At 41.8% G+C, this 23,774-nt stretch overlaps 1 protein-coding gene across 1 annotated transcript; it reads right to left on the reverse strand.

Moving 5' to 3' along the window:
- Nucleotides 1-374: 374 nt before the first annotated feature.
- Nucleotides 375-21,322, reverse strand: ppp1r9bb (protein phosphatase 1, regulatory subunit 9Bb). The gene is made up of 11 exons (XM_031315045.2): nt 21,013-21,322; nt 19,295-20,764; nt 9,953-10,085; nt 7,681-7,801; nt 7,275-7,379; nt 5,241-5,373; nt 2,411-2,563; nt 2,243-2,296; nt 1,879-2,108; nt 1,688-1,784; nt 375-1,188 (listed from the first exon to the last, which is right to left on the reverse strand). The coding sequence occupies exons 2-11, from the start codon at nt 20,660-20,662 to the stop codon at nt 1,138-1,140; spliced, it is 2,445 nt and encodes an 814-aa protein (XP_031170905.1). The 5' UTR covers nt 20,663-20,764; nt 21,013-21,322; the 3' UTR covers nt 375-1,137.
- Between the last annotated feature and the right edge of the window lie 2,452 nt (nt 21,323-23,774).

The raw sequence follows: 23,774 nt of genomic DNA on the forward strand, positions 1-23,774 counted from the left end.
TATTAAGTAAAATTCAAATATTTCAGTCTTACCTGAACTATACAAACATACTGGTATGACAGTTGACACAAGTAGACTCATTTAATTTCAAACTGTGCGTAAATTGAAACAGGTATAAACCTGGCAGTGTTTTCCATGTGCTACACACAGTGGTGTCAAGTGCATCTGCTGGTTCGAGACACAAGCTTTTTAAATCTATAACTTTTGCTGCTGGTAACTGCTTATTTAACATCCCAGTCCAGTAATGTTTCTTATATCAGTAGTCCTAACTAATACCAGTTACACAAAGTCCTTGACAACATCCATTTTGAGGGGAGAAAGAGATCCATTTTCATTTGTGGCACAGCAGTTGTGGAGGCTTGTTTCTGTGGTCCTTTTTTTGAAAGTAGGGTTGAAACCAGAGGATTGGACGCTCATTTGAGTCTTAATGTGTACAAAATACACAAACACTTCTGAAAGGTAGGCAGCAGGTGGTTCTCAAGGTATAGTGATAGGACCCCTATGAAGGGTGGGTTACTGTTTGTACAATTTCAAAGACACCTCAAACATTGTTCCCATTTATTCCTCCGTTCCAGTGAAGCACCTTGTTGATGTCTTCTTCAGTGCAATCTCCATCCAATGTGCACATCTTCATCACATAAAATATACAACAACCCTCAATCTCATTAGTTTATATTATGTTAATGTTATACACATATTAAAATGTTTTACAAACCAAACTGATTGTTAAACCACACAGTAACACGTCTGTACAAACAGAAGAAAGGTCACAAAACTAGGCAAAAGAAAAGGAATTTGTTTTTTTTGGCAATTAAAAGCAACAGCTCGATCTGTCACAAAACCACAAAGTAAGATTAAATACTGAAAATGAAAAAGGAACAATACATCTAGAGCTCAACAGAGTCTATATTTGTGATGATAAAACCGTTCTTTGTGTTCCCATAACAGAAAAACATGGTTAAAAGGGTTAAGTGGCTGAAATACTAAGCCTGAGGACACATATACAGTATGCAACTGGAAACCAAGCTCAAGGTGGTGACGAGAAATACCCTGCAGGTCATTGGAAGTACAATAACACTATCGTCTCCATCGAGTGAAGTTATGCTTTCTGAGATATATGTAACAGACAAAAGGCTTTTATAAAGGTTCAGATTTCAGCTCTTCCACTCTGCACTCCAGGTCAGCCACCTAGAGAAGGGAGAGGAAAATGCAGTAATGTAATGTTATGTTTAATTATGCAGCAGTGGTGTGTCACAGCATGTAAACAATTTATACAGCATGGTCCAAAAGTCTGAATCCATTAAAATATGTTTTTTCAAATTGTTGGCAAACCATGCATTTACATTTCATTTAAATATCACCCACATGCTGCAGTGTGAGTCACGTTGGGCTTTCAACAACGAACAGCTAGAGCTTTTTACTTCATTGAAATATATATAATGGTTTGTATACAGGTCACAAGACTCACTGAAGCAGTTTTGAGCCAAATTGTAGTGCTGTAAAAAATAAATTAAAAAAACATAGCACAGCCTAAAGCTGCAACTAACAAACCAATTAAAAGTTTCTTTGCAACTAAAATTGGAGAGCGCCAAAAACACTGCAAACCGCTGCCTTATAATGGGACCAAAACAGTTTCAAGGCTACTTGAAAAGTCTAAGACAGTCTTGTTTCTAGGTCACCCCCGTACCTGCTCTTGAAGTTGTCCTGACTCCTCTTTCAGAAGAGAGGCCTCAGCTCCAACTTGTGCACAACGCTGAGTCTCCTTCTTCAGGTACTCAATCTCCCTGTTAAAGGAAGTCGATTACAGTGTCAGACTGTTAAACTCAGATGTAATAAATCACACAACTCTTTTAGCTCTATGTAGTCCTACTGTCTTACTTCTGTTGATACTCCTTGATCAGACGTTTGGCTTTGCTGTACTTGCGCTCCAGGGCCTGATACTGGGACTGTGTCTCCTTCAGGTGCTCGTCCACCGCCTGGCACAGGCTCTGAGCCTCCATCCAGTAGCCCTCTAGCTTCTCCATACGCTCCTTGTTTTCCTGCAGGGTCTGTTCCAGCTGGGCCTTATCCATGCGCCAGCGCTGCTTCTCCTGCTCAGCGTGGTGCAGCTGGAAAAACAGGTGAAGATCCATTTCATTGACACGCTTATGTAAACTCTGATCCTTAAAATAATCCATGCTTGTTTTCTTCCTATAGGATTATGATGAACTATTATTTAAAGGAACGTAATTTAAGAATGTACCTTTCTTTTCAGCTGTTGGATCTCAGCCTGAGTCACAGCATGCTTTATTTGGAGCTTTATAGCAAAGAGAGATGACCATTTTAAATACATGTGTTAATATTAGGCACACTAGAGGAAATAAGATGTGATTACACAGGAAACGCTCCAATTACAGAGTTCATTTCTCACCTCTTTGTATTTATGTGCCAGTTTCTCAGGGTCTGTCTCCAGAGGCGACATGTCCTCGTTCTCTGCCAAGTCAAACACCTCGATGGCACTGGGATACGGCGGACTGACCTCCTCATCCTCGTCCTCTTCCTCATCTGTGCCATATTCGCCACCCTGCAGGGACGAAGACCGGGTTAGGAACACATTCACAGACAGAAATAATTATTCTAAGTTTAAAAGGCCAGTTCACCCAAATTATGGAGGGATGAACAAACCCTTTAAAGTCACAATTTGCTTCCCTATTTGATGTATTTCCAGTTGAGTCCAGATGTTGCAGCAGCAGGACGTCTATCTGGTAGGGCACTGGTGCAATATTTTTATTTTATCACGGCATTGTGCAATACATAAATTATTGATCACAGCATGATTTAATGGGAAATGTGCAATCTGGGTAGAATTAAGTGCAATATGAGGGGGGGGGGTGTGTGCAGTGGGATCTCTTTCTTCTGTGAGTGTGGGGGAAGGTAGTGGGGTCTTGAGGTTTATTGAATGTTTATTGAACGCATTGGGATGAGATAATGTATGCTTATGTTTTATGCATGTTTACTGTGTGTTTATTGTGTGTTTATGTGCGATGCGTCGCCATTTCTGTTCTCTCGACTGCCCAAGACGAATTTCTCCTATAAGAGACAATCAAATCTTATCATATCTTATCTTATCATATCTTATCTTATCTTACATCATGTGTGGTTATTCAAATTGCAAACCAGTATCATATAGACAGAGAGAGCTGGATTTTGGGAAGACAAATCGTTCAAACATCTATTATGTTTGCAATAGTAAGATTTTGTTTTTACACATGAGGTTTTGCATTTTTTTGCATTTGTTGTTGAATATTTGAATAAAATGTTACATAAAACAGGAAAAGGTCATTAAAGCGTAACTCTCACCAAAATGCAACCTAGGGTCTTTTTGTGAATGTACCTGAGTCAAACTTTCGTTTAAAAGCATATTTAGGACGGCAACGCCACTTTTAAGATTTACCGTATCCTCGTTTTCGGTCAAATGGCCTTTTGAAGGGAGTGCTAGGGGCACTACTATGATAGCATCAAAATCACTATTTTTTAAACACTAAGAAGGCTCGACACAACATAAAACTTTGCTCCAAGTATCACCAGGGACTCTACACATGAACTCCAGCATTGAGAACATTGTTTGTGTAAACAGAGTTTACTAAAAGAAAGGTTTTGAGCAACTCACTGTAGCTCTTGTTGTTTACGCTCTCCGCCATCTTGCCAGTCCAAAATAGGTGATCTCCAAATGCGAATGAACAGACTCCATTAGGAGGAAATGTCATTCTTATATGAGGCTCCTTTTTCAACTACAAGGTCAGTATTGTGTTTCCCTAACGACAAAACAACAAATTATCCGTGCATTTATATGGAACTAAGCTTTTGGAGCTTTCCATCTTTACTCTCCTCCCTCGACTATTTTAGACTGGCTCGATAGACGGCGACCGGAAAACCAACAGCTACAGTGAGTTGCTCAAAACCTTTCTTTTTAGTAAACTCTGTGTACACAAACAATGTTCTCAATGCTGGAGTTCATGTGTAGAGCCCCTGGTCATACTTGGAGAAAAGTTTTATGTTGTGTCGAGCCTTCTTAGTGTTTTAAAAATAGTGATTTTGATGCTATCATAGTAGTGCCCCTAGCTCTCCCATTCAAAAGGCCATTTGACCGAAAAACAAAGATACAGTCAATCTTAAAAGTGGCGTTGCCGTCCTAATTATGCTTTTAAACGAAAGTTTGACTCGGGTACATTCACAAAAAGACCCTAGGTTGCATTTTGGCGAGATTTACGCTTTAAATGGTGTCTTTAAAAACATGTTTCTGTGCTGTGACACCAAACAGCCACTAGATGGTGCAAAACTCCAAAAGTGCATACCATCCTTTCTATTATACAATCTAAGCTTTTCAGGAACCACCCACCATCACCCTTGCATGAATGGAGCAACTTCCTCTCTGTTGTTATAATGTAACTGCAGGCAGTTTTTGAGTACATGCTCTGTTTTTGTAAAAATAAAACGGAGAGAACATCTGAGACACATGAGATTAACAAAGCAAAGGGCATCCGAGGCCACCAAATATGAGATTCAGATTTGTCCCCATTTTGGAGCTGAGCTTATCATTTGATCAGTCTGAACAGTGTGGCTTCCTGCCAGAAGCACACACACAACACAGCCACACCAGAGAGAATCACTTCTCTTCATGATGGGATGCATTTCATAATCCTACAGGGGAAACAAGGACATACAGAGATGAAGAATTATTGCAAAAGAAAGAGACGTGTTTTTCATTTCAAAAGGAGGTATTTTTTGTGCCTAAACAATTTACAAAAAAATATAAAAAAACATACAATTTAAAGCTATTTAGTGACGCGTCTGTTGATAACTTGAAGGCTTTAAATGTTGATAAATGCATTCAGATATTATTATTTTTTGGAATTGATCCTCTCCCTAAATATTGATAAGACAACAACTGACCAGCAAAAGAGTTTTGATTTTTTGAAGTTAGTAGCCTGAATCTTCCATTTAATTCTCAAAAATGTGTGATCATGGCAGTGTGTGTGTGTGTGTGTGTGTGTGTGTGTGTGTGTGTGTGTGTGTGTGGACAAAGGGGGAAGGAAAGTGATTAGTAAGCATTGCACAGTGACTTCTGCACCGTGCATGTGCAGACAATGCACCACCACTGAGTCAAGAATGACAAAGCAAGCAGTTTTGTCAGGATCCTACACCAGTACTCCTTGTTTCAGAGGGTCTTAAAAAATGAGCCCTGAGCACGTAGGACTAACCTCTTGTTCGTCCATGTACTGGTTGTAGCGCTGCTCCATCATCTCCCTCTGCCAGCGTTCCTGCTCCAGGGTCTGCTGGATGAGCTGGGCCACTTCGCTCTGTTCTCCCGGCTTTTCTCGCCCAATCACAAACCTGTGTTTTGACAATCAGCAGTCCAGCTCAGTCAGGATTGAACAACTCTGACATGTTCAAAGAGGCTAGCTGAACTGAAATTGTCCCTTGTCTGATATGGTGTGATACTGCATGCTAAATATTACATGACAGTCCGTTTTTTTTTGTTTTTTTTTTTACTCCTGACTACTAAGGAGCACGAACACTGGCTCCACAAGGACCAAGAACGTGTTTTTCATATATAATAGACTTCTTACAGCCCTTTCCAGTTTGTATAGTGTAATGTATTAATATACAAGGAATGTGCTGGCTCTCTGAGGTCAGAAAATGTCTTCCTGTTTAGAGCTGAACAAAGGCAGTCTCTATGGAGTTGGCCTCTTCTATGATTAAACTCAAACCCTCATCTCTGCCTCTCCTTAAGCTCATTGTAAAGCTCATTTTAGAGACTATATGTTTCCTGATTGAGGCTCACAAATCTCTCTCCAATCTCTGTCAAATTAAAGCCACCGTGTAAACAGTGAACAGGACAAAAAAAACACTGAATCACGATGAAGCCACAGACGGTTATTAAGCCAGCCGCTGCAGCCGTTCAATTTCTTCGGCACTAACGGGTAATTAAATGTTCACAAACGTACTTCCTGCCCCCATCTATTGTCCGCCTGACAATTTTTATGAATAGGTCTGAGCTCTAGTGCCCTTCGCCATCACTGCAGCAGATCCATAATGGATGAGCTATCTATGGAGGTCTCTGATCTTCACAAGTCACACAACACTAACAATCACCCGTACAGCCCTGACCACTAAACCCTGAATTATGAATGAGTTTAGATGACAAAAGGAGTGCATAGGGAACGGTCAGCTCCATCAAAACGCCAAAGAGCTCGGCTACAAATATCCCTCTGGCATTTCCAAACTCTACTTTAGATGCCAAGTGTATTTGTTCCTGATAACTGTGTTTTCTGTGGTTCTGGTGTGGAATCTTTGGACTGCATTCAGGATGTCTCAGAAAGGAGCTTTTCAACACTGAAGGGTATAATCATGACCCTGTGAGACTTGAGATATAAATCTGCAGTCTGGTGAGCTGAATGGGCAGGATGTGGTAGAAGTCAGTCCTGCGTGTAAGGCTGGCTGTGCGTATATATCAAGAGGCAAACCATATCTTCAAGCAAGAATGCAGATGTCAAAGCGAGCAACAAAGTGTATCAAGACTTATGTCCTGGATTGCTACTGTAAAAATGAATGAACTAAGATCACAGCAGTGCTATGAGATAAATAACAAAATCAGCTTGCTAACATGCTAACATGTTGGTGTTTAGCAGTAATGTAATAATCACCAGCATGTGAGCATTTGCTAATCAGCACTAAACACTAAGTACAGCTGAGGCTCGTAGGGACGTCTTAAGTTTTGCAGGTATTTTTAGTCACAAATAAAAGTACTGGACATTTTAATCCCCCTCTTACCCCCCAACTGGTTGTGGCAGATGGCCGCCCACCAAGAGCCTGCTTCTGTCCGAGGTTTTTTGCCTGTTAAAAGGAAGTTTTTCCTTGCCACTGTTGCACCAAATGCATGCTCTTGTGGGAATTGTTGGGTCTCTGTAAATTAGTGTGGTCTAGACCTTCTCTATCTTTAAAGTGTCCTGAGATAACGTGTTATGATTTGACGCTATAAATATAATTGAATTGAATTCAAATTTGGATCTAATGATGGCGTTAGATGATGTACGGAGTGCGTGGTCATTGCAATCCAGCCAATGGTTGTTGAGATATTTCATTCGAAGACTATAGTGCTGGACCAACTGGCCGACCGACATTTCCATCCCGCTCCTGTGGCTAAAAAACACTACACTGGTGTTGGATGATTTGTGTTTCTCGATGTCAAAGCAATTGCAATAAAATCATGGCTATTCAAAAGTAACTCTTACTTTACAGTTCCTGAGGTGTTCCTGAGTACAGAGGCGGCAAAGTTCTGGGTAACTCCCACCAAACTGGTCCCGTCCACCTCCACAATCAGATCGTTCACCTGGATCCTGGAGGAGGCAGTTAAGAGGTTTAGGATTCACAGTAATAGCTCATCTGTGGCCTTTATACTAAGGCGCACACAAACCACACTCCATTTATAAGCCCTCGTTTTTGGCAGCAAGACCTATCTGCAGTTGCCAGGAATCAGAAAGAAAGACGACAATGAAGCATCCACTCCTGGAAAAAAATAAAACTACAACTACTAACCTCAGGTTGGCACGTGGTTTACAAATCAAATGCCTTTTTTTTGCCATGTGTCTTTACCAGATAAAGAATAATCCTAAGTGAATTGAACAGTAATTAACATACCTGCCATCCCTGTGTGCTGCTCCTCCATCCGTGACTGTCTTCACAAAGATGCCCAGTTTCTCCAGGCCCATGTCAGCCCCTGCACCCATCCCGATGATACTGATGCCCAGGCCCTCGCCATCTGAAAGACAAATACCAGACCGGCTGTTACCATACTGTTACTGTAATCCATGTTTAACAGCTTTTGGTCAGTTTTGATGTGTTATGCTGTCATGTCTTTGTGAGTGAGGCATTGGAGCTCGTGGACTGTGGCGCTGTTACCACTCTCTGTGGGTGGAAAACATGTCTTTGATTCCATGTTCATGTCGTCACTCTTGTGAATTACATTTTTGGTAATAATTTGCGGCTGTGGACTAATTTCAGAGAAGTGAGCTTGTGACTGAAAGATGGCCGGTTAACCATCAGGATAAATTTGGGTGGGCAATTTAAATAAAGTAAAAACAGTGCAGTGCTTGGCCCTTTCCCTTCACCACAGGTGTGATCCAAATTAAAGGTCCTCTGTGGAGTTTTCTTGTAAGCAAACAGGACATTGGATATTGTCATGAGGCCTGACAATGCATTTCCTTCCTCATAAAACATTTACAAAGCCAATTTTAAACATTGCGTTGTTTGCATCCATGCTTGCTTGCTGGCAGTCGTCTTCTTCCCTGCTTTTGTTGGTACATTACTGCATTTATTTGCACATTACTGCTACCAACTCTCAGTCAGTGTGATAGCATGAAACGGGCAGCAGGAATGTGTATCGCATTGTCTGCATGCTCGCACACATGCATGCGCGTCCTTGTGCATGTGCACGATACAAACAAAACAGGGATCCACTCGTAAAAACTAGTGGTCAGAAACTCCACATGGTACCTTTCAGAGATCCTCTATTATAACTCAAAATACCTAATAAATTGATCTTGTAGTTACAATTTATAGACTGCATAATAATATAGCTATATCAAGACGTTATGGTAACACTTTACTTTAAATCCCCCAATTTATCATTTACAAGCAGTAGAAAAACATTTATTGAATGGATTATACCACGCCTAATGTAGTTGTACACAGCTATAAATACATAAATACATATTTTAACTGTTTGTTAAAGTACAGTGTTTGTCAACAATTATAACTTCCCCTATGAAGACATATTTAAATTATTAAGACTAGGTTTTATTATATGTTCATTGAGTATTTGTTTATCCTACAGGATTATAAATGCTTAATTAGGGGCAAGACTAGTGGTACCACAAAAAAATTAGAAAGAAAGAGCAGACAGTTAACCTTGTGAAATGCAGAAAGAAAGAAAAACTATTTTATTTCAATTTCTAATGAAGCAAAAGTGTACATAGCAGTGAACTAATAACAAGTTTTTAGTTATAAGCAAGGCTAAAAAGGTGACTTTTTAGCTTTGACATCGCTGTTCTCTGATCCAGCGGGAGAATCTGTTCCAGAGTTTGGATCTAAAACTGCAGAAGGCAGCTTTACCGCGGGTCTTTGTCTGATTTGTTTTGGTACAGTGAGCAGCAGAGAGAGTCTGTGGCTATGAGGGGGTCTACCAGGGACATGCAGCATATCAACTGCAGAGTCAGGAGCAAAACTATGAAAAGATTTCTAGAGTATTTGCAGGGTCTCGAATGATTCTGTTTGTTGCTGTAATTGATTTATTGTTGTAATAAAACATGCACAAATTATTTGAATCTCGAGGAGTCTTAAAATAATAAAACACTATTTCAGTTAGCTTCTTCATATGTGACTTGAAAGTGAGATCAGAATCAGTCATAACATCCTGCCTGAGGTGTGATGTGCTGAAGTATTGCATTCATTTTTCATTGTCATTAATTTGACGGTAAACACATCAGTGCATCATTTATACAGAAAATGGTCACATATGGTATCCTGCGTAACCTGCTCTGTACAAAATTCTAAATATAGTATTCTATAAATATATTAATGCACCATAATGTTGAAGGGATGTTGAGGGAAGTGTGGCTCACTGGGGGAAACAGGGTGGTTGGCAGAAGGCAGTCAGTGAACACTGAAGACCTTTTTACATAAGTAGTAAAGATTTTTTTTTTTGGCTTCAAAGAGAGACAGAAAGGACAAATCGAACTGTCCAGTGGGAGGTTAATCACATATACCAAAATTTCTATTCTAGTTTCTATTTTCATTCCCAATTTCTTGCAAACCACCCACCTGGTGCCCCAATCAGGTTCCAATAAATGCTTAGAATTATTCAAATACTCCAGATGGCTGGCTTCTTAGGTAAATCTGTAATGTTCTGTACCTTTCTCCAGCTCCGCGGGGAACAGGTCCAGCCTCTCCACCCTCTTCTCCAGCTCGTACTCAGCAGACGCTGCCATTGGATCCACGTCTTCATTACGCCTGTCGTAGTCCTCGTTGGGGTAAGTGGCAAACACCTGCAGGAGGAGACAGAGACACTCGATCAGACTGAGATCACAAACACGTAAAACCTCTTTGTTCAAGACTGTGGAAGGTAGCATAAAGTTTTGTACTGTATTTGTAATTATCCATCATTTTCTTTTCAGATTTTCTTGAAAAGGGGGGATTTGAGATAGGGCTGCCTGATATGAGGACATTTTCTAATTGGGTTTATTTTAACTGATATTGCGATTGCGATATGATTCACGATATTGGAGGGAATGATCATTTTTGTGTTAGTTTTCTCATTTTCATTGAAAATTATTAAAATTCAAAAAATGTAAATGATTATAGTGTGATTTTTGCGAGGATCTGACCAAACAAAGATGTTTTCTTTAGTCTTTAGATAGGATGTGTAGGCCGGGATGGCTCTGCAGCACCACAATACTTAATTCAGAATGATTTTACACATATTTTGCCTTTAACAAATATTGCGCCCCCCCTGCGATTTTGATATTGCACTATTCCATATTGCGATTTCGATAAAATTGAGATTAATTGTGCAGCCCTAATTTCAGATGCTAGTTTTTTTTAAAGACAGAATTTGGCTTTTTTGCTTTCTTGTAGAGTTAGGCCACGCCTCTTTAGGAGACTAGCGTCAGGTCCGTGTGTATTGATTCCAACAGGAGAAGTGAACGTGAACACAGATTATGAGTGACCCATTTTTCACAAGCCACATACTTCCAGAACATTCTGACACTAACATGGCATTTTACAGACGGACACATCAGGAGAAAATTTACTTTGTTTGAGACCTGTTTCTGTCTCAGGACCAAACTCTCGCAAGATCTGGCAACACAGATAAAAGCTAACGTCAGCTAACGTTCGTGAATGCCCTAACAAAACTAATCTCCGTGATGCTAAATATGTCTTTTACCTGTATAAATATCTAACATTAGCAAAAGAACATAGTGATAAATTATTAAAATATAACTTTTCATTCATCCACACCACGTTCAAACGAGGCCACGCCCCTTTAGGAGACAGGAAGTGTGTACCGTTTCATATCATTGCCGCTGCTTGGAATGCGCTATCTTTAGTATAGAGGATCTTTGGCTTATCTTAGCACAAAGACTAGCAGTGGGGGGGAAAAAGCTAGCTTCTGTCCAAAGGAATAACACCTGCCTACCAGCACCTCTACAGGTCAATAGTTAACACTTTAAATCTTGGTAATTCGCTCAAAAACGTAAGTGTGAAGACAACAATTTGTGGTTTTATGTTTGGACAGATCCAGGCTAGCTGTTTCCCCCTGTTTCCAGTCTTTGTGCTAAGCTAAGCTAATTGTATCCTGGCTGTAGCTTTATATTCAGCATACAGACATGACAGTGTTATCAACTTTCTTATCAAACTCTCGGCAAAAAAGTGAATAAGCACATTTCCCAAAATGTGGTGTTTTTGCACTGTCCAAAGGTCAATCAGCGTTAGCCCTCTGGTAACACTTCTCCTTGGATTTTCTGCTACCTGAAGTCTGTAGATGACCCTTTCCTTTCTTTTCTTAACAGTCATGGTGGCTTATCACTGTTTCGTGCTACTTCCCAGATCTTCTTGCATGTACTCCAAATATAGTAACTGCTACATAAAACAGAAAACACTGTGCACCCTGGGGAGCGTGGTGAATGTTGAATCACTTGTGAAAGAGAGTGGCTTGTGACTTCTTTGGAACATCTGTTCATATTTTAAATCCAGTATTTATTTTAATTCCTGAAATATGTATCTGTTTTAATACAAATCTAAAAATGGATATGTTGAACACTAGTGGTGCAAAGATGACTTATACATAACTATTTTGATAATTAATTAATCGGTTTGAGTCATTTTTTTAAGGGAAAAATAAAAATTCTCTGATCCCAGCTTCTTAAATGTTAATATCTTCTTGTTTATTCACTCCTCTCTGACAGTAAACTGAATATCTTTGAGTTGTGGACAAAACAAGACATTTGAGGACGTCATCTTGGGCTTTGAAAATTTTGCACCATTTTCTGACATTTTATAGACCAAACAACTAATCGATTAATTGATAAAATAATCAACAGATTAATTAACAATAAAGTGGAGGAGATGAACAGTACGCAGCTGAGATAGACAAGCTGGATACATGGTTTTCATAATAACTGACCACCACTGTTAATGCAGACGTAATGCAATTGAAATATATCGACCACTTCAACTGAGACAGCCGCAGCATTTCCTCAAGGCCGCCGGGCTGTATCATTTCACAGCGGTAATGTGTATCAAACACACTGGGGGGAAAATCAATCACAACCACTGAAGACAGAGGCCTCTCTTTCCCACATTCACTCTGGTCTACCAGCATGACAGTTTACATAACCACCTCCAGCATGCTAATGGAGGCCTTCTGCAGCTGCTGCGTACACACACACACACACACACACACACACACACACACACACACACACACACACACACACACACACACACACACACACACACACACACACACACACACACACACACACACACACACACACACACACACACACAGGTTTGTGGCACTATCTTTGTGGGGACCCGTCATTGACATAATGCATTCCCTAGCCCCTTACCCTAACCTTAACTATCACCACTAAATGCCTAACCTTAACCCTTACCCTCACCCTAACCATAACCTAATTCTATCCCTAATCCTACAACCAAGTCTTAACCCTCAAACAGCCCTTTAAACTTGTGGGGTCCAGCATTTTGGCCCCACAAAGCTGTCGGGACCCCACAAGTATACTGGATTCCCAGTTTTTGGACCCCATGAATATAGTTAAACAAGCGCACACACACACACACACACACACACACACACACACACACACACACACACACACACACACACACACACACACTGAATCTTTAAAAGCCTCACTTTCAGTCTTCCACGGTGATTATGCATGCACCACCTTGCATGCTCCAATAGCCACACTAATTCAGTGCTGGACCTTCATTCTTCACACATTCTTTCGTTTATTTGGTCAGATTTCTCAACTTGTTTCTCCACAATCATTTGTTCCCTCTGCTGTAACACTTTAACACTTTTTGTTGAGTCTTTGTTTACTTTCTCTCACTTCTCTTTCTCTGCTGTTTAGTTTGTCCATCTGTGTTACAAAGTAGCATCTCGTGGCTTCAGTGCTAACTCTTTAGTCATATGGGCCCCGTCCCCCTGGCAACACTACACAGTAAAGAGCCTGTCAGTTTTGACAGCGCTTTTGAAATATAAGCAGCCCCTCCTCTCGCAGATTTATTCAGTGTCATTGTATTTTCATGCATCGGTGGACGCTGTACAAGCCTCTGCTTCTACTTTTAAGCCTTACTTACTTACCAATAAGAATAGGGTTTAAAATGTTATCGCCTTATACCTAAATCACCACCATCACTGTGTGTTCGTACAAGTGATGACGAGGCCGATGACGATTGCATGCTGATTTAGAGTTTGGCTGGGGTCAAACTATTCTTTTAATGGATTCCCTTCAATTAAATAAATAAAGAATTAGCTTTTGTTGAACTATTCTTTTAACTGAAAACAATTTTGATATGTCCACTTGTTTTTTTATTTAATAATCAAGCAACTATTGATCAGACAAAAGCAATTTGAAGACGTGGAATCTGAGAAATGATGGTCTTTTTACCCTTATCTTGTGGCATTTTATTGACTGAACGTTTGATCAAAAAAGGAATTGACAGATTAATCTATAATGCAAATAATAATTAGCTGCAGCAGTACTGATTTTAGTTCACACTATGAATTAAGTGAATCAAATTGAACCTAACTGTACTGCAGATGATAGATAGCATTGGGAGCAGCACTGAAGTCTAATGGCTTTTGATTTAGGTTACCTTCGTATTTAGAGGGATTAGCAGAATGTGGATTACAGACGCACAAAATGCACTGTTTGTATCCTAAGTAATGGAGCACAAAACAACAACAGTGCCTACTGTGACGCTCTCACGTGGCACTGCTACACTCCTTGAGTTTAAAGATCAAGAGGCCACAGCCGGTGGCTTGTGGTTCCCTCATTTTACGCCCACAATGCTGTGGAAGATCAAAGAGGTGGTTCAGCAGCGCTTTACGTGGCACTGGAGAAAAAAAAAAACACAGCCATGATTGGATGTACGTCGTGACCTGCAGCCTTGGGCAAGTTTAGGACGGGTGTCATGATGCAGGTCAGGCTACATCGAGCCCTCACTGACACTGAATTCACACTTTCACTTCCTCCCTCTCCCCCGTTCTGTGCCATGATCCCACACAAGGCCAAGCCAACTAATGGGATCCTGCACAATGCAACCTTTGACCCAAACCTTTACCTAAGTACTGTACTGTATGTAGAGTAGTAGATGAACTCCTTGAACGGTGAGGTGGCTATCTTTAGAAGACAAACATTGGGATTAAAAGGCATGGAGATGGGGGGTGGGCAGGGCTGAAGAAGGACGCTGTTCCAGTTGTGGCAGATAGTAGGTCAGAGAAGCTAACAGATGGCCAGGAAACTCCCTTCCTCCCCCCCCTCCATCCCTCCCTCTGCTACCAGCCGTCTGGGATGTCCTACAAAAGCTCTGTGGGCCGCTAGCTAGAGCCACTCACCAGCTAATAGATTGTGTGTGTCTATACAAACAGAGCATCCACTTGGTAAAGTAGAAGGTATTAAAAATAACCAGTAAGTCACAGCTCCATTTTACAGTGTCGTGACAGAGAGATGGCTAAATGACAAAACGGCTCTGGAGGCTCTCCTGCAGTGTGGTTCCATCTTGATGGCCCTCTGGCTACAATGCGATTGGGTAACACTATGGTGGTTTAACTAGCGAGTCAGTACCCCCCACCCCTTCCCCCACTGCCCACAGCAGCGTGTCAACTGCTGTGTTTCTTTCCCTCTTCACTCTCCAAAAACAGATCTAATTTTGGGTTCAGCCAATAGGATGTGTGGAGGTGGTGGCATTGGTTTTTCACAACAGAAATAGCGTGTTTCCACTCTGTCTCTCCACAGTCTGTAGCACCCAACTTTCCATCACTTTTATTACTCAAAGTATGCTTGCTATTATTTCAACTGGTTTCGGGAATGTGAGCTGTGAACTGCCATTCTCCATTTCTACTTTAAATGCTTAAAGTGATTACCATGCATAATGTGAGATCTGGCAACTCATTGCTGCAATTAATCCACGATTCTTGGGGTCAGAATGCTTGTGTGATGCTTTATCAAGCTGTCAAAGTAAAGCACATGGAGACCAAAACAAGCAATTCCCTCTTAACAGTTTAATTACATCACTATTAATTGCATTCCCAACCACCACAGGTTAAACATGCCCACAAGTGGCAGGTAATTGCTTCTAAATCCTTCTAAAATTGAGGGTTAATCCAGATCCCAGATGTGTAACACGCAGACAGAAAATAAGGATGTGTTCCTGGCTGCCATCGCCCTGGACCACTCTCCTCCAGCCAATAAAATGGATAGCGTAGGTTTGTCATAGTAACGGTTGCATGGCACCAGAGCCTGTCTGTTTTGGCAGGCCAGCCTTTGGTCCGCAGTCACGTTTTGGCTTAGCGCTGACCCCAGGAAGAGACACGGCAGCATGAGAATAAGGTCAGCAACGGGGGACTGAATAGCACTACAATATGTGGAAGGATACAGCAACTATATACTGTAACAATATGATGTTTTATAAGTTTGGTATATTGCATATTACTGTATGTATATTTATGATGTTATTTATTGAATGGGGTTGGGACTGAGTGCCAAAGAGAAGAGGAGAAGTCTTGAGAGTCAGACTAACACATTGTTGTTGGCTTTGGTCTTTTCACTTGTTTACAATAATAGAATAACATCAGCCTTATCCTGTCTTAAATACATAACAAGTAATATGTAAGGAAGATGAATACAAACAGATGCAGCATTACAGATCACTGTAGAACAAGTGTCTGTTTTTCTTTTTTTTAACTTGACAAGATGATGGCAGTTTGGACAAGACAAAACAGCGCTCAGACATCATGAGCGAGACATTGCATAACATGGCTAATGGCAGTAACCTGAGCGAGTGTGGGCACATCACGTAAAAGCTTGCAACCCACTACCACTGCAGGACTGGGAAGTGGGGCAGAGTGACCTTGCTGATAATCTGTCTGGTCTCCCACCCCTCCTGGCTGTGAGTAATGCACTGTATGAAATACTGCAGCCCTGCTGAGTCTAAGTAATAGACAGTTTGAGGATAGCTTGACATATTGTGATGTATTACTTCTCCCTAGGCAATCCCTCGTTGGCTGACCTGAGCAGTGAACACAAACCACCAAAGGTTGCATTTTGGGCACTCTCTATTTTGCAATTTGTGGTTAAAATCACTTAAAAATGCAATTCCTCCTTCTATGTTTGTCCAAATTCAACACCCTCGGTTTATTACAATACAAGAACAGTTTGTTTGTGTTAATGATACAGTGCGAAACAAAATCATAGCTGTTCTTTGAGCAGGCTGGCAGGACTATTCAGAGGTGCGTAGGCTGTGTGTGTGTGTGTGTGTGTGTGTGTGTGTGTGTGTGTGTGTGTGTGTGTGTGTGTGTGTGTGTGTGTGTGTGTGGATAAAAAGTGAGAGAGTAGGCTAGGTGATGAGTGAGCAAAAGGATTCCGGTGCATAAAAAATAAATCTGATTTATTTTTGGTTTGGAGGGAACAGCACAAATCCAGTGGAGATTATCTTATTTTATGCTATTTTCAATTTTAAAAAAAATGTTCCTCTAACAAAGGATAAATAATTAAAAATCACAGGAGGCTACATCATGAACTACAGGATAGATTCAGAGCGATATAAAATGAAGCCAAAACAAACAAGCAAAACAAATAAATAAGACATGAGAGGCAGCTTCCTGTGTTCGACAAAGAGGCGTCCCTGAAAAGCGAGGCAAGTCTGCGACGATAACAATGCTGCTATTTTTACTAGCAGTAGGAGACTGGTGACAAAGAGCGAAAGGGAGAAAAGAAGGAGCGAGGAGAGAGTGTCAGGAGGAGCAAACAAAGAATCTAGTGTGAACTCTACCCGGAGCAGTTCTGCTATTTTTGCCAGTGTGAGAGGACAGACAGACAGACACACAGACACACAGACACACAGACAGGAGTGTGTAGTGTAAAACGGGGACAAAGAAAAGGCATGCGCCCAGACATCCAACCGCCACAACCACAACAAGCTGAATTGTTACACAGAGGGGAAATATGCACTAAAAATGGGCACTTCCTGTATAGAAAAGAAACCAACTGACACTGGGACTTAAGAGCTGACAGTTATACAGTCGCATGACTTTTTAACGCCCCTCCCATTTGACCTACCCCCCCCTTAACTCTCAACCACCCCTGCATCAATCTTCATAACAAAGGCCACACTGATACAGTGTGAAAGGACTCAGTAGGAGGTTATTCTCCGATGACGGCTGCAGGGTCACAACCAAATTCAGCCTTTTTATCAAAGCTTATGAGTTATGACTTCTTAATCACGGCACATACAATGCTTCCTCCTGCTATCACGAGGTTAAAATAATGAAATAGAAGTCTGCTTTTATCTTTTTTTTTCCTGCATTACAATTGCCTGATGGGCATATTAAACTCAGGCATAATTTATTTGGGATTCATGGGATTTTCAGCATGCTTCCATCCAGGGTGGATATTAAAAGCCAATATTGGCTTACCACAGATATGTCGGTATTTGCGTACAATTAGCACACACTAATAGAAATTGCTGTACATGAATACTTTGTTTAAAATACTGCATTTGTGTTTCTATTTGTAGATATTATTTAGAGGATGACCCTGTGGAGTTATGTTTGAGTAAATATTGTGTGTCCTTAAGGCCTGACAAATATGCTGAATATGTTTCCTTCCTCATAAAAACACTTGCAATTTTTTGTAACCTGCATTGTTTACATCCATGTTTACATCGTCTAGTAATCTTCTCTGGCAAATTGTTACATTTCTAGCACTACCACCACCAACTGTCGCACATTGGAACCACTTTACCATTACTGTGACCTTAGTTAAGCTAGTTAGACATTAAAAGGTATACTTCAACAGTTTAGGAAATGCACTTCAGAGTTTAGAGGCGCAGATTTTCTTACTTTTGGACGAAGCCAGGCTAGCTGTTTCCCCCTGTTTCGAGTCTTTGTGCTAAGCTAAGCTAACCGGGCTGTTGGCCGCAGCTTCATATTTATCAGAAAAATATGAACGTGGTATCAATCTTCTCATCTAATTCTTGGCAACTGGCCGATGTGCAGCCATGAGAAGAGAGAGCAAGAGCAACTTTCGACTTGACTGGTCATGATATGGGACAGGAGCCCTTAGTCAACGAAATGGCTTTCTGCGTGAGGGAATGTGTGTGATTTACAGTGTCAGTGGCAACTTTAGCTGGCAGAGTCTCTGTATGCCTCAGACCTCAAGGCAGAGTAGAGCAGCGAGACTGAGCTGGAGAGAATCTGATGCTCTTCTCCAGATCATTACACCACCCCCAGACACGGAGAGACACTTTAAATCAACTCCGCCTCCTCCTCTCACATCTCACTGATTCAAGAGGAGATCACAGTCTCTCTTCTCACTTCCTCCCTTTCTTTTTCACACGCACACAAAAACACTCCATTCCTCACCCAGCTCCCCATAGACTGCCCGCTGACCTTGCATTGGCCACAGCGGAGTATCCACTACTTTAGAAACAGGACCAATTATCCAGGCCTCTTTGTTCCTCCCCCAGCAATTATTTACAGAAGCAGCTCCCACTGCGTTTCAGATAAGTATCGACATCAAAGATCTTTTGGGGCCCATGTCAGCTGCACAGTAGGAATGCAGGGCCGTCCATTAGCAACTGGCTACTGTGGAAGGGGCAGGGGATTTTAGTAGTGTGCAAAGCCCCGTGTTGAAACAGGGTAAAATCAAAATGTCAGCATCATTCTAACACCGGCAGAAGCTGAGTGAGTTCATTAAAACAGCTGACAGCGGCGCTGACTGTACCACGGTAGATAAGCTTTAAGGTCAAGTTGAACAAGCCTCTCAACACACAGGATGAAAAAAGACATCAAACATACCAGAATATAGACAGAAATCAGAAATCAGCACCTCAGCCTAATTAAGCAAGGCTCTGGGGATACAGTCTGAGAGATAACACCTTCACATTCTACCATTTTTAATATTCATTCTACATGTTTTTTTTCCACTGCACAGTTCCTCACCTTGATGGGCTCTGTGCTGAAGCGGATCTTCCTGGAGGGGGGCGGGTCCTCCTCCACAGGCAGCCCAGAAATTTCTGCACAGCTGGACTCTGGCTCGTAGCGGTCATCACCCTCATCTTCCTCCTCATCCACCTGGCTTCCTCCAAAGTCCTCCCCCACCGCGCTGTAGGTACTGATATCCACAGAGTCACGCCCCGACTGGTCATCTCTGAGAGTCCTGTCTTCCTCCTCCCCAGCAACCTTAGCCATCTCACCACCCTTTGGAGAGCTTTCCTTCTCGGTTCCTCCATTCTCCACAGAGATGTGGATGTCACCTTGCAGTGTTGTGCTGTTAGGCCCCTTGGCCCCATAGTGTTCCTCAGATTTGACCTCAACACCTGCATCTGACACTGTCTTTTCTCTCTGCTCATTTGGCTCTCCTAGAGTACTGTAAAGTTCAGTATTTGGGACGCTTTGGCACCCATTAATGCTTTCAGATGGAGTAGTAGCCCTCCCCCTGGGGCCACTTGGAGGCCCCTCGCGGCCCATCTGATTGTTTATATCTTCCTCCGGATTGCCTGCTGCAAAGGCACAAACCCTTTTTGTAATTATTTTGGAGTTCAACACACCCACCTTGGCGCTGACCCCCCGGGAAGGGAGCGGTGGGGTAGAGGAGAGGCGGTGGAGGTTGTTCCGGAGCTCGGCTGCCCGTTCAAACACAGCACTGAGCTGGCTGACTGTAGGGGACACCGCATCGCTGGTGTCCAGGCTGTCCAGAGACTCGGTGCTGCCGTTGAACCGGGACACCACGTCCAACCTGCTATCCTGGAAGCCTGAGGCCTTGTCTGTCTTCAGTAGGACCCTGGTGGTGGCCAACTTTTCCTGCTGCTGCCTCTCCTGCTGCTGCCTCTCCTGCTGCTGCCTCTCCTGCTGCTGCTCGAAGATGCGGCGCGTCTCCTGCAGCTTGGAGTAGCTGGGTGACGAGGCCCGCGGATGCCCGTTCTCCGGTTTACTGATGTCGAACTTGCTAACGCGCTCGGACACGGTGGATCCCAGCTTCAGCAGCGCGCTGTGGTCCACGTTCTCGTTCAGGCTCCCGGCTCTGGGGAGGGAGAGGCGCACCGATTTGTCGGCGTTCCTGGCGCCTTCCTCACACTCTGCATCGGCTGGGGTTATGGTCTGCATCTGCTGGAACATGTTTTTGATACGGTGCACGTTGGAGCCGTACCTGCGCCCTCGGGGGCCCTCCTGCATGTCCCCGTTCGCAGCATTGTCTTTGACGGGCTTCAGGGCCTGCATCCCCGCTTCGTACGCGTTTCTGTGCGGGGATGGGCTCCTGAGCGTAGAGCCAGAGCCGGTGCTCTTGGATGTGGATTCGGTCTTCATCATGGTCAGTCAAGCGTCGCAACGGATGCTCAGCGACGGCATGTCCCCCCGGTGGCAAATCTGTCTTATCCACCAGCAGCCGATCCAAGCGAGGTGGCGCCCAGACTAGACCGGCAGATGGGGAGAAACAAAAACAACAGATCGTATTAAAGGCCTGCTTGCATCCGCTGCAATTCTCGTCCAGTGCAACGGAGAAAGTGAGCACGATGCATCTGTCATTAGCTGGCTTGCCGTTACAACAATGCAAACCTTAACCTTACAGATAACTGCATTAGTCATTGAAAAATATTTGCACAGAAAAGTAGAACAGTAATGAGCCGCGGATTTACCGCAGCTGGCTACAGATTGCTTACGTTTAATCCCTTTTTACAGGCAGCATCATTTTGATCTCTTCATTCTGTGAACTGCAGATTTCTGGTCCTTCTCTCGCAGCGGCAGAGTGCTGCTGCATGGAGGAGTGAGCCGCTGGGTCATAGTGCCCGTCTCTTACAGTGTGTTCTGTGGGCGATGATTTACTACATAATTTATTATGCATAGCAGAATAATGTGTTTTAGTGAGCGATGGGTATTATTTCACATCTCGTATAAAATGGGTAGCTCAAATCAAGCAATCTGATTAGTTCATAGCTGTGATTAATAACCATATACAACGGCTATGATTCGAATTCCTTTGCGCAATAAGTATCACTGCGCTGTGAGAAAAAAAAACTTTAGACTAACAAACTAATAGCTGGCGCCACGGAGGGAAGCCGTTGATCTGCACACACACTGCCATGACACAAGTTGGTTTACAATGGCAAAGTATCCCATTAAGTGTAAGCTATATTTAAAATATTTTCACAGCTTTACCTTGCAGTTAGACAGCCCTTTTCGACGGGAAACTGAAGTTGGTTATCTAGCTCTTCTCAAAGCCACCAGACTCCTTTGACAAAAACTAATGTTAACACGCAGAACAGGGAGTTGCTGTTATACCGCTGCCTCGACCGGTTAGTTGTTGGTCTACTGCTGTCTCAATCAGATAGTATGGGGTGTTATTGTGTGGGTTAGGCAAAATATATAGGCTAGTCTGTGTTAGTTACCTGCGCTGCGTTCCTTAGCAACTGCCTCAGTTAATGTGCAGGCAGCATAGCCAGCCCAGGAGGGCTGTATCGTCATACTTGATGGCTGTTTTTAATAAGCAATTGCTCACTTTAGTCCTGTGATATGTTGTGAATATTACAGCATCCTGATAGCCAGTGTGCAAGGTGAGCTGTGTGGTTTGCGTCAGTCTCGCTCTGTGGCGTCCTTTTGCTGAGACTTGGCTGGATCCTGGAGGGTGCCATTCAACCGGGTGACTCTTTTTCCGTGCCGATGATGATGAATCATGCACACTTTGAAGGAGCTGATGGCATAACATTTCACTGATGTGACGACTATGTCACGTGACAAATAAAATTGATCATTGATCGATTGATTGATTGATTGATTGAATGAGCTAATCACAACCTGTCACGAGCTATCAATCTATTGTATTTGAGTACATCAGAGAAAAAAGGTTGGGGAACCACTGTAGGGTGGTTTTAATTAATCATTGTAATAAAAAAAATATATCAATATGTACATTGTCAAACACCCAACCCAAAAAATAAGCAATAATTCTTCATGTCAGCACAAAAGATGAAGAATTCACTGCCCAATCCTCACCTACGCACACATGCACACGCGCACACACACACACACACACACACACACACACACACACACACACGCACGCACGCACACAAACAAACAAGAATGATATAAATATGTATGCACTTGCACTTACTAGTTCTTGAAAGGTCTGCGGATACCTAGAATATCAAACTATAGGGGGCTGTAACTGTCAGAGAACTCGGCTAGCATTAGGACCCATCAGTCAAACCTCTATCATGTCAAACCTCCATGGCCAACACATCCGTTGGGTTATATGCAGGACACATTGTTGCTTCCTGCATTCTGCATCTGTGCTGATAGAGACATTAGATATTATCAGTGGTATAGACAAAAGCGTCTTGGTTTCTAAATTGTGTACAGGGGCTCATTTATCTACAAGGCCACAAAACATTCATACAGCTGTTTCACACATGACAAATTCTTTATCTCACATCAGTTGAAGGTCTATTCTGAAGGACATTATTAGAGAAGTATTGCCTGAGAACACTGAAGTGCTGTCAAACAGGATGTTCATCACTTTTCAGTAAGGCATATTACCATCCAGTGTGTAACAGTTTCTCTGGTGGTGAATGGTGGTGTCTTATGTAAGCAATAAATGTTTTGTTTTTTGAAATGTAATGTATTGAGGGGATGTTTTTACTCTTAATTTACTGTAAAGATAAGTTAATGTTGTCTTTACAGTAAATTAAGAGCAAAAACATTCCCTCAATGTATAAAGTTTAAAAAAATATGTATTACTTACATAAGACACCACCATTCCCTCAAGTGTTCAATCATTGCAACCTTGCAACTTGATCATTTTGTCACTTATTTGGGATATTTTGTGCTTGAATACACTTTGTAACTATCTTCTATAGTGTATGTATTAAATTACAAGATATAAAAGAAATACAGAAAAATACATGTAAATAGGATTTTTTTTCTAAAGGATTAATCACATAGAAGATCAAATTGAGAAAAAAAAACTAATAAATAAATGTAACCTTGCATCTGTTCTTATACTTGCATTTGCTGCAGCACACTTCAATTTTACTGTATGGGATCAATAGTTGGTCTTATTGTATTTGTCCTTGAATATAGGTATTTAATTCAGGATATTTTTGAAATATTCTTGTTTAAAATGAAAAGGAACATGGAATATGTGAGACTAAAAAAGTAGTTATCACTTTTTTATTTGTCACAAAAAAAGTTTAAAACAACCAGAAACCTGCATTAAGTATATTACACTATATTAGATTGTCATTTTTTTTGATGCATTACATTTAAACAGTAGTGTAATGCTGTAGCTGATCTACTTTTTAACTGCGCTATACACTGTTGGGTGGCCTAACCTATAGAGCAATGCATCATATTTCATTTGTTTGCATGTTTTGTATGTCAATTTTAATCTACAAATTAGTAACTTGAGTCATCAGATAAATAT

Source organism: Sander lucioperca, chromosome 22 (genome assembly GCF_008315115.2).
Source record: "Sander lucioperca isolate FBNREF2018 chromosome 22, SLUC_FBN_1.2, whole genome shotgun sequence".
Lineage (NCBI taxonomy): Eukaryota > Metazoa > Chordata > Actinopteri > Perciformes > Percidae > Sander > Sander lucioperca.